This window comes from Cydia pomonella, chromosome 18 (genome assembly GCF_033807575.1).
Source record: "Cydia pomonella isolate Wapato2018A chromosome 18, ilCydPomo1, whole genome shotgun sequence".
In the NCBI taxonomy this organism is placed as follows: Eukaryota; Metazoa; Arthropoda; class Insecta; order Lepidoptera; family Tortricidae; genus Cydia; species Cydia pomonella.
Genome location: NC_084720.1, coordinates 7,722,962 through 7,734,480, shown reverse-complemented (window position 1 = coordinate 7,734,480; position 11,519 = coordinate 7,722,962). Strand labels below are relative to the sequence as shown.

General features: G+C 35.9%; 1 protein-coding gene across 5 annotated transcripts; it reads left to right on the top strand.

The window, feature by feature from the left end:
- The first annotated feature begins 7,000 nt into the window (after positions 1-7,000).
- LOC133527711 (serine/threonine-protein kinase PRP4 homolog) lies at positions 7,001-10,488 on the top strand. 5 transcript variants are annotated; one of them, XM_061864853.1, is made up of 4 exons: positions 7,023-7,065; positions 7,242-7,302; positions 8,164-8,368; positions 8,611-10,488. In XM_061864853.1, exons 3-4 carry the CDS (start codon positions 8,326-8,328, stop codon positions 10,449-10,451), a joined length of 1,884 nt encoding a protein of 627 aa, XP_061720837.1. In that variant the 5' UTR covers positions 7,023-7,065; positions 7,242-7,302; positions 8,164-8,325; the 3' UTR covers positions 10,452-10,488. The 5 variants fall into 5 exon arrangements, with proteins under 5 accessions (XP_061720836.1, XP_061720839.1, XP_061720835.1 ...); XM_061864852.1 differs by having other exon boundaries at positions 7,001-7,302; XM_061864854.1 differs by lacking the exon at positions 7,242-7,302 and having other exon boundaries at positions 7,005-7,065.
- Positions 10,489-11,519: the final 1,031 nt, after the last annotated feature.

The window sequence follows — 11,519 nt, the reverse complement described above, 5'->3', positions numbered from 1 at the left end:
TTTTTACTTTACATAATTGTCCTACAAACTATAAATATCTCTATAAATCTGGCATTTGTGATGCATGCGTGCGCAAGCATGTGTAATTTCTTCTTTATATTTACAAGCCACTTACAAGCTTACCTCTTGCGACCGAATTTCAGTCATATGGAACTTTAGTGTTATAGTTATGTTTCCAAACGTCCTTAAGTGGAAGCATCTTTATTCGATTACGTCACTACCGGTTCCTAGCTGATAATGATGTACATCTTCCTGTATTCTATCGATATCGACAAACACATTATACGTATTGAATGCAATGTAGAACAAAAACCGGCCAAGAGCATGTCGGGCCATGCTCAGAGTAGGGTTCCGTAGTTACTCTTCCGTCACAATAAGCTAAACTGGAGCTTAAAGTATGGTAAATTGTTAACCAAGGGATGAACTGTGGGTGTACGTCTTTTTACTATGAAGGGGAAACTTTTTGCGATAACTCAAGAACAGCTAAACTGATCATATCCGCTATAGTTTTCATTTAATGTCTTTCTTAAGCTCTACTTCCAAGATTTTTTTCATATTTTTTGGACCTATGGTTCAAAAGTTAGAGGGGGGGACACATTTTTTTTTCTTTCAGAGCAATTATCTCCGAATATATTCACTAAAAAAAAAAAACAAAAGTTAGTCACCGGGCGAGTTTCGAACCCGTAACACTCGTTTAGCAGTCCGCGTCTTAACCCGCTGGACCAGACGGACAGTGACCAGCAACACGAAATTAGCGACCATATTCTGAGTCGAAAGAAAAACGCATGAAAACTCGAAAACACGCGTTTTCCCAAACATAAGGCTAATCTAGATAGATTGTATACACCCAAAAACCCCCATATACCAAATTTCAGCGAAATCGTTAGAGCCGTTTCCGAGATCACAGAAATATATTTATATATCTTATACCTTTAAACGAGCAATTCTTGTATATATATATTTCCGGGATCTCGGAAACGGCTCTAACGATTTTGCTGAAATTTGGTATATTTTTTTTTATATGTTCACGTTTATATATAATTTTTTAATTTTTATTGTTTTAGACAAGTTTAATTTAGTAAAAAAATGTAGTTAAGATTATCACCTATACACTTGCGGGATACATTTTGAAAACTTATTAATGTTTAGTACCCAAAAACGGGACCGTATTACTAATACTCCACTATCCGTCCGTCTATCTGTCACCAGGCTGTAACTCATGAACCGTTATAGCTAGACAATTGAAATTTTCACAGAAAATGTATTCCTGTTGCTGTTAAATATTAAGAACAAAATAAAATTCATATTTAAGTGGGGCTCCCATACAACAAACTTGATTTTTTTTTGGCGTTTCTTGCGTAATGGTACGGAACCCTTCGTGCGCAAGCCCGACTCGCATTTGACCGGTTATTTTTTCTTGTAGGTACACGTCATAAATGTAACCTGATGAGCTAACTTCAAGTTTCTGGCCATATTAACTCCCGCTTTGGTTTACTTAAAAAAATTCAACTCATTACTCCTTCAGGGGATGATTTTTTATAAACGCTGTAAATTACTTATTTTATAATATAATTTGCGTATATGCAAAATTTCAAGTTCCGCATTTGTATTTTTTTGTTTGATCTGTATACCAATTTTTAACCCCTTTTTCACCACCTTAGGGGATTAATTTTGAAAAACAGTGAAATTAGTTTTCTTGTATTTTAATAATATATCTTTTTAACGAAGTTTTAAATCCCTAGCTTAAAATAAAACTGGAGTCCCATTCAAACTTTCAGCTCCTTTTTACCCCCTTAGGGGTTGAATTTCCAAAAATGTTGAATATTTTTTTTTTGTAATCGGGTATTATGACTATCTTAGAAGTTTCAAAGCATTTGTAATGGATTCAAACTTTCAACCCCTTTTTAACCCAGTTAGGGGATGAATTTTTAAAAACGCTGAAATCACCTTTTTTTGTATTCTAACAATATGCAAATATACAAAGTTTCAAGTTCCACACTCGAAAAACATTTAGATCTCCATACAAAATTTCAACCCCTTTTTCACCACTTTAGGAGATGAATTTTTAAAAACGTTGAAATTACTTTTCTTGTATTCATATAACAATATGCAAATATACAAAGTTACAAGTTCCGCACTCGAAAAACATTTTAATCTCCATACATACTTTCAACCCCTTTTTCGACACCTTAGGGGATTATTTTTAAAAATCCGGAAATCACTTTTCTTGTATTCTAACAATATGCATATATACAAAGTTTCAAGTTCCGCACTCGAAAAATATTTTGAACTCCAAATTTTCAACCCATTTTTCACCACCTTAGAAGATGAATTTTTAAAAACGCTAAAATTAGTTTCCTTTTCTTTTATTAAAATACCTTTTTACGAAGTTTCAAGTTCCTCGCTTAAAATAAAACTTGAACCCCATACAAATTTTCATCCACTTTATAACCCCCTTAGGGGTTGCATTTCTCAAAATCGCTTCTTAGCTCTTATACACTTTATAAATTCAACCTAGTGTGTAAATTTCTTCTTTCTAGCATTTGTAATTAGTTTCGGCTCTGCGTTGATGAGTCAGTCAGGACACATGCATTTATATATATAGAAGATAATATATCAATACTTAAATACACAGATAGATAGATCTCTGGCTCCTATTTGTAAATTAAGCACACTTTTAGATAAGTATTGTCTAGGTTAAGTATAGCTTATGGGCGGGTGCAAAATTTAATTGAATTTATATTTTTAGTTGTTTGAATAATTCTTTTCTTTCTTTCTCTCTCACACCGTCTCCGTATAGCCCCACATTGCCATTATTTTAATAAAACGGTTTTAACGAAATAATTAATGCATTGTTTATAGTAGGGGAGCGCAAGATGCTAAATAGGGTTGTTTCCAATTTTTTGAAACGCTTGTATTACGTTCTATATTAACTAAAAGTTGCCGTAAAATTCAACTTTTATACTAAAAACGGCTTTAAATATGTTAAATTAACAAAATATATTTTGACAGATGCTTTCGCGCCCAAAACGCTCATTGAAAATTGTGTGACGTCACAGTTTACGGTTTGACACATAACTACATACACACGTAGAAGATACGAACTGTCAACTGACATTTGTCATTTGTAGTTTATCGCCTAACTGTCAACAGTGTCAATCTGAGAGTTGTGACGTCATCAGAATTTTCAATGACGTTTGCAGTTTGGTCACGTGACGTGTGCCAAAAGATATCTTATACCTTTAAACGAGCAATTCTTGTATATATATATATATATATATATATATATATATATATATATTTCCGGGATCTCGGAAACGGCTCTAACGATATTGCTGAAATTTGGTATATGGGGGTTTTTGGGGGTAAACAATCGATCTAGATTAGTCTTATGTTTGGGAAAACGCGTGTTTTCGAGTTTTCATGCGTTTTTCTTTCGACGCAGAATATGGTCGCTAATTTCGTGTTGCCGGCCACTGTCCGTCTGGTCCAGCGGGTTAAGACGCGGACTACTAAACGAGTGTTACGGGTTCGAATCTCGCCCGGTGACTAACTTTTGTTTTTTTTTTATATGTTCAAGTTTATATATAATTTTTTAATTTTTATTGCTTTAGACAAGTTTAATTTAGTAAAAAAATGTAGGTAAGATTATCACCTATACACCACCATATTACAATAAATAGTTATAACCGAGCAAAGCTCGGTCGCCCAGGTACTTTAAATTAATATTTACAAAAATATGGTCATTACAGGTCCCCTAAAAGTAGTTTAACATGTTCTTATAGTCCAAAAGAATTTATTGGGACACAAATCTGCCCTAAGATTTGTAGATGGAAAACCCTATTAGAAGTTACTCGAGCTTAAAAAAACTGGATGTGAATGGTTGGGGAGCCCAAGAGGGGGTTTTTGTAGTTACTCCAGCGCGTCAGATTGAGATATGAGTGACAGCTTACTACTCCGTGGAGTCTACCTTCACCACTTTTAGCTTTCTAGTTAGTGCTTCTGGGCATTCTGGGGGTTTTCCGCAAATCGACCATTGTGCTTATTTTTCGTGAAACGAGCTAGATAGCGCTACTCTAACCACACTAGCTCCACCACGAAGCCTTGCAATGTTTTCAGGTTGCTAACTGCCTCCCTTAGTGTGCACGGAGTCTCTAAGTATTTGCTCCTGTATACTTCTACCTGTTTGCAGTCTAGGGGAATGTGTTTTGTTGTTTCCTATTCTTCCATGCACGCTCTGCACATGGGGCTGTCTTTTAGTCGTCTATTAGTGGGGGTTTGGGGGATTCAACAAATCGTTAAGCAGATTGTGGATTAGATCATTTTAGTCCAAAATAATGCTATAATAATGCTATTAATAAATCTGACAATACAATGGACACAATGGATACAATGTGAAAGTCGGGCGTTGAAGTTGTGATCGTAAAACAAGAAACTTCCGATTAAGGAAATGCGTACTAATAATTGTCTAACTAATAAAATCTGTACACCTACGCTTTCCTGCTCGCTGGCAAAGAAAACTTTATATAAACTTTGTTTCTTTCTATCATCTAATCTTTCGATTCCGATAGGAATCTACGACGCTCCAGTATCTTCCCATTTAGCATCGCCCGAGTAATGACCCCAAGGATCCGAGTGCTCCCGTGAGTCGGTCAGATTCTCAGTCTCCATCTTTGGCTTGCCTTCATTGGCCATCTAGAGAGGAGTCGTTAGAGCTATATGCTCCAAGGGTGGAAGTGAAACATGCATAAGACGCGAGTTGGCACAGTGGCTGGTAGAAAGCGGCGTACACCTCTCGACACCCCTGAACCGCTCACACCGATGTTGCTCCTGGTCGTCTTTATGACGGCAGTTTCAGGGGTCCATCTAGGGGCGGCAAGTGACCGCCTGCCTCGATAACTAGTGGAAACATTGTTATGGCAGGTGTCCGGACGTCTTTTTAATAACCCAGTCTCATAGTACACCCAAAGTTCAATCCATAGACCGGTATACTGTTCACTTTTTCTACAACAGTCCCAATGCCTGCTGCGACCAATTCATGGGTGTTTATTGTTGCACCTGTGAACGGGTTCCAGCAGGCGCTCTACATGACATTAAAGCTCTCCAAGGGGCCTCTATATCCCCACGCAAGCCTATCAAAAGAGCGGGATTTATAAGTCTGTGAAAACCAAAATGGAGAAACAAACAATAATAAAAACATTTAATTCAGGCCAAGAGCCCATTAAGTTGTTACATACAATTAAAGTAAAACCAATTAAAATTAAATTAAACAATTAAAATTAAATAACAAAAAAAATATATTAAAATTAAATTACACAATTAACATTACATACCGTTTTCCCAGAGATAAGTCCCCAAAATATAAATAAATATATAAATTAAGTAACTTTCTCAAAGACACCGGTATTCTAATTAACTCCATTTCAGATATAATCTATAATTTAATCTTATAAAACCCTTAACAGCTTATAGACTAGCTGACCTAAGGGCCTGTTTACATAGTGATTAGTGTTTAGTACGTGTCTTTAAATTTGATACTAAACCAAAGAGTAAAGTAAGTACCTATATAGGGGACGTAAGTACTATCTCGGACGATCGATGTTGGAAATGACATTGATATGTCACAGTTTTCAATTGTTTGGTTGAATTAAATGTAATGCCAGTGTTACAACAACGCTATATGCAACATTAAATTACTTTGAATAAAAAAATATATAAAAAAAATAACAAATAAAAATTTTTTTTTGAAAATTAACTATGCGATTTAGTTTCCTTAAACGTACTTACCCATAAACCGGAGTTAACGGAATTCAATAAAAACACGGTGTATACATTGTATTATGGCTGTGGGTGTTTATATATACAAAAATTACTTGTTTAAAGTTATAAGATAACTCCTACCCCTCACCTCTTATTTCCAACACTACGTACATGTGCAACAAGGGGGGTTAGTGAAATATTGTACGAGAGTCTATATATATTCACAACAGCCGCAGGCTGGAGTGAATTAAAGACTCGAGTAACAATATTCTTACCCCTGGAGTTACACACAATATTTTTCATCACACTTGCGAAGAAAAAAGGTTCAAAGTCAGGTTTTAACGCGGCGCTTTTTAAGCTGTCGTACTGACTGAGGACACGTAAGGACGGTACGGACTGTAAGGACAGTCTAAAATCCAATAACGCTCGATAAAAAAGCGCCACTGGCCTCGTGGTCTAAATACACGGGTATAAAATCGCTCGTGCGAATGAGGTCTGCATTCACACTACCCGATATCGGACCCGAAATCAGTCTCGATGTCGGGCCTGAGAATCATTTTCCGTTTCACGGAATATCAGCACATCGTTAACAATATTTGAAAAGAAAAAATGCCTCAAATGTTAAATTTTTGCATATGAACCATTTTTTACGTTTCAAACATTGTTAACGATGTGCTGATATATGGTGAAACGGAAAAGTACTCTTGCTCAGGCCCGACGTGTCGGGCATTTTTTTCTGTTACTCTAATTATATCTTAGTGAGAGTAAAAGAGAAAGATCCCCGCAATTTACGAATTACGGTTTTTGCGGTAGGCCTGATAAAGTATGGATGTAAATTGACACTTTGGGTGTTAAATGTGACTTTCCATCTGTAAAGGTAGCTTATAGCGGTTGGCGCTTAAGTTGCGTAGCACCGCATTAGTATTGGAGCGTCATTAATAACAGCGTAAGCGCCGACTACCATAAAGACCATGAAGCGTCACAAATAGAGATAGACCGAGCTAAGTTGGCTGCGATTTTGATAGGCCACCCCGTGCAAGTATTAAGTAAACGTCATAATTTCATAGATGTTTGCCGTTTAGAATAACACTTGCGCAGTCTGGAACAAGCCTGGACTGTCAAAATCGCTTCCAACGTATCTTGGTCTAACTTTTATTTCAATTGATTTTGCCACTTGGCGAATAGGTATTGTAACGAGTCCATAAAAAAAAAAAAACAATCTGACAATCACAATGTCAGATGTCACTGTCAGTGTTAAACAAATTTCACAAAACTAGAATTTTGCAGTGATTTCTTGAGTTTTTGGTTATTATTTCAATAAATAATTGTATTCATTTTGAGAATTTTAGCCGTGAACAGGTACCGGATTTCGGTGAATGTTCACAGCATAAATTCTTTTTGTTTTTTAATCAAATCAACTGAACTGTGCCCATATCATGAATTTCATCGTATATGCTCCCTATCCTCTAATATATTTACAGTGACGTGTTCATTTTAGGGAACCTAATCTGGAACAAGAAATGTGTTAAATTATACAGAGTGGTAATATTCCGATTTTTTTAACTTTAGTGTATTATATATGAATGTAACTGTGATGCAACTTGAAGCCTATTGACCCACATTAACTTGTTAGAAATTGGGTCTACATCAAACCACTTGGATTACTATATTGCATTGCATTTCTTTACTCTCAATGATATGTTAACACCACAAGCATTGTGCTGATCGACATTTTCCTCAACCTTTGGTTGTCTGAAATGTATCTTATTAATAAATAATGTACCCAAAACTGTTATTTGGAGGAAGACTAAGATTTATGAGTCACAAATGAAATAAAGTGAAACATTCAAAATACTGAAGTGTCTAAATACATTTGCTTATCTTCACTAAATACAGGTTATGCCTATTTATATAATAGTGAATATAACATTTTCTATCAGTTATAGCCCTAAAATCAAATTACATACACAATAAATCGTAAGTTGTGAAATAAGTGAGTGCATGAAAGCAAGATGTTGTTATTGTAGTGACAGTGAAACATGTCTTTTACCCATACACTACAATCATATAGCTTATACAATCAAGGTATTAATTATTGTCATATATATAGTACCAAAAATATGTGCACACTAACTTAATGTAAGGGCTATAAGGTTCTGTGTACATTTTTTTGTACTGTTCATGTCAATATTTAACACCTTGACTATACATATAACTTCAAGATATAATTCTAACTTGTATTTACATTCCTTTGCCATTTGAAATTCATGCTATGTGTACGGTTGAAAAATCAAAAACTAATGGATGAGTATTTACCAAGTGTTCAAATTTTATTTAATATTATCTGAGATTACACGTTTTTGTGCTTCGCATTTGAGCTAACATTATTTGTGTTTTTTCTAGCCAAGATTGCAAATGCCATCTGTTGACTGACAAAAATACAAACCATGGATGGTAAAGTAAAATGAACATGATGGAAATTAATGGACAAAATAAACACATTTTAATGGATATGTGAAGATGACAATACATCTTCGTAAAACCTACCAACATAATTAATGAATCATGTTGGCCCTGAGACTAAACAGATGTCCACAGGGAGGGAAATGTAATCACTGATATAGTTACACATACTTATTACTGCAACTTATCAACTTCATGAGAGTTAGTTTTGCAAACCGTTTGGCACCATTCATAACACATTAACTTTCATGAAAGTGAAACAGACAATGCTTGCAAATAAATATTTTAACTAGAAAACGATATTTTATTAGTTGACATCAATTTCTTAATTATATTTTCATATTTGATTAGTTTAACTTTTAATTACATTTGGGTATATCTTTACAGATTTCCAGCAGTCTTCAATTCTGAAGTTTCAGAGAACTATCAAAATTTTCAGTTGCATAAAAGTTGATTTTATGGCTCACCGAAATGATGACGGCCGCAAGGGAAAATCCTTTGAGACATTCAAAAATGAAGAAGTAAAAAATACGAAACATAGGAAAAGACATCAAACAGGTGGCCATTCCAGAATGAAAGACTATCCTGAGTCAAGGACACCACCACTCCCAACCAGCATGCCCACTATGGAGGAACTTATCAAACAAAGGGAAATATTACAAGAAGAATTAAATAAAATATCAAAAAGTTCTGCAGAACATTCTAAATACAATAAATCTAGAACATATGACAAGAAACCAAGAAACACTGAAAACTTTAGAGAACCTCATAAAAAACGTAAAAGTGAAAGTCAAGACAATGAGTTAAAGGATGATGGTAAAAAACAACGTAAGTTTGTTGATAGTCCCCCTCATTATTATGATGAGAATTCAGAAGATGAGGAAAATATTATAGAAATCAGAAGAAGACAACGAAAACAACTATTAGAAAAACTAAAATCTACACATGAAAATCATGCAGAAACAATAGCTCAAAATATTATTACATCTCATAAAACTTTAAATGATAATAATGAAAATGATCAAGAGGCCATCATAAGATCAGTTAGTAAAACTACTGACACTGATGCAACCAAAAAATCGAATGACATGCTTGCTGATATGACTAAAGCATCAACTGACATGTTTGCTGATGTGGATACTTTTACACATGATAATGTGACAGCTGGTGTCACCAAAGATAACAACAATGACAATCCTCAGCTGACCGCTAACTGGGACGACCCAGATGGCTACTATAACATTAGAATTGGTGACGTGTTGAACTACAGATATACTATAAAAGATACTTATGGACAGGGCGTGTTTGCCAACGTAGTGCGCGCTCAAGATAACACTGCTACAAATGCTGATGTAGCCGTAAAAATAACAAGAAATAACGATCTAATGAGGAAAACTGCTATAAAAGAAATTGCTTTCTTGAAAGAAGTCAATGACGCAGACCCCGATGATAAATATCATTGCGTAAAGCTGTTGCGTCATTTTGTGCACAAGAGTCATTTGTGTCTAGTATTAGAGCCTCTTCACATGGATATGCGCGGCATTATAAAGAAATATGGTAGACATGGATTAAACTTGAAAGCACTGGTGAGCTACAGCAGGCAGCTTCTCCTAGCGCTGAGACACCTAAAGAAGCTGGATATCATCCACGCTGATATAAAACCGGATAATATCTTGGTAAACGAGAAGAAAAATATATTGAAACTGTGTGATTTTGGTTCGGCGGGTAAGGTTCACGATACGGAACCCACGCCTTATCTAGTGTCTAGGTTTTACAGAGCCCCCGAAATCATTTTAGGTTTGCCGTACTCGCACGGAGTGGACATGTGGTCAACCGCGTGCACGATTTACGAAATGGCGGTAGGAAAAATACTCTTCACAGGCGGCTCGAACAACAAAATGTTGAAATGCTTCATGGATATCAAAGGGAAAATACCAAACAAGATGGCGAGAAAAGGCATATTTAAAGACCAGCACTTCAATTACAACCATAATTTCCTCCTTCACAAAAAAGATGAAGTTACTGGCAGAGAAAAGGTAGTGGAATACAGCAACATAAAAGTAACTCGAGATTTGGGAAAAGAAATTGGAAGGTCGATAAATGTTGAAAGGAAAGCTACCCAACTCAGAGAATTGCTAGACAAAATGCTTGCCTTAGACTCTGTGTTAAGGATATCCCCCACAGATGCCTTAAAACATATTTTTATCAGAGAAGAAGTGGAGAAATAATGTCAAAAAATAGAATAAATGCAGAAACCTAACAAAATTATGTAATTTTATTTAAGTCCTAACCTATAGGCGAGGAAGATAAGCCGATCAAATTAAAATTAAATCCATAAAAAACGTTTCGAGGAATTAATTCCCAGCAAGGCTTTCAAGGGCGTCGCCAGGGGGGAGCAGAGCCCTAGAGAATAACATTTGTAACTAAATGCTTTGGCTGTTTCATACATTTTCTATGGGAAGGTAACATTTTTGTTTCGCGATTTCGGGGTCGGTCCCATACTAAAAGTTGCTCAGTATAGTCCCAAAACCTCCCTGGCAACGGGAATGTAGTTATTTTTTAGCCACCGTATATATGTAGGTAGCAATGTTGGCCGAATGTTAAATAGAATTAAAAAAAAAACCATAACAAATTGAACCGTAAACCGCAACGGACGGTTCAATTAGACCCGTAAACTGTAACCGTCCATTACGGTTTAATAGGGAGTATTACTGCAATGTTCTGCCGCCATCGCCAGAGTGCAGCACTAGCACCTTACGTAAACATAGAGTAACTTATACATACGTTTTTTTTAATACCACGTCGGTGGCAAACAAGCATACGGCCAGCTTGAGCCACACTGTGCCTTAAACTGTATTTTGACAAGTTTTCACAGATAATTAAATATGACATTGATGCATCAAGGCAGTTTGTTTATAAAGGGCCTACCGGGCGGCACGAAAAATCAACATTTAGTTGTCTTATATCCATCGCTCGAATATGCAAGAGTGATGAGAGGTTAGATAACGAAATTTCGATTTCTTATTTCTCGGTAAACCCTCAGATTGTGATGGATTGTGGTAGTGGTAATTTTTTATAGTGGCTGTTTCCCACTGCATCCACTTTCGAGAATTTCTGTTCCACTGCACCATCGGCCATAGCAATTGCCCCCTCCCCCTAGCCCATCAGCTAGCTACGCCCTCGATCGTTTTATCACCCTTATTTGATCATAAATGCGCGTTCTGACTGCGCATTCCCATAAATGCGAATACCTAAATATTGGGAGCCTTAGGAGACAAATTTTACCTTGGATTGCC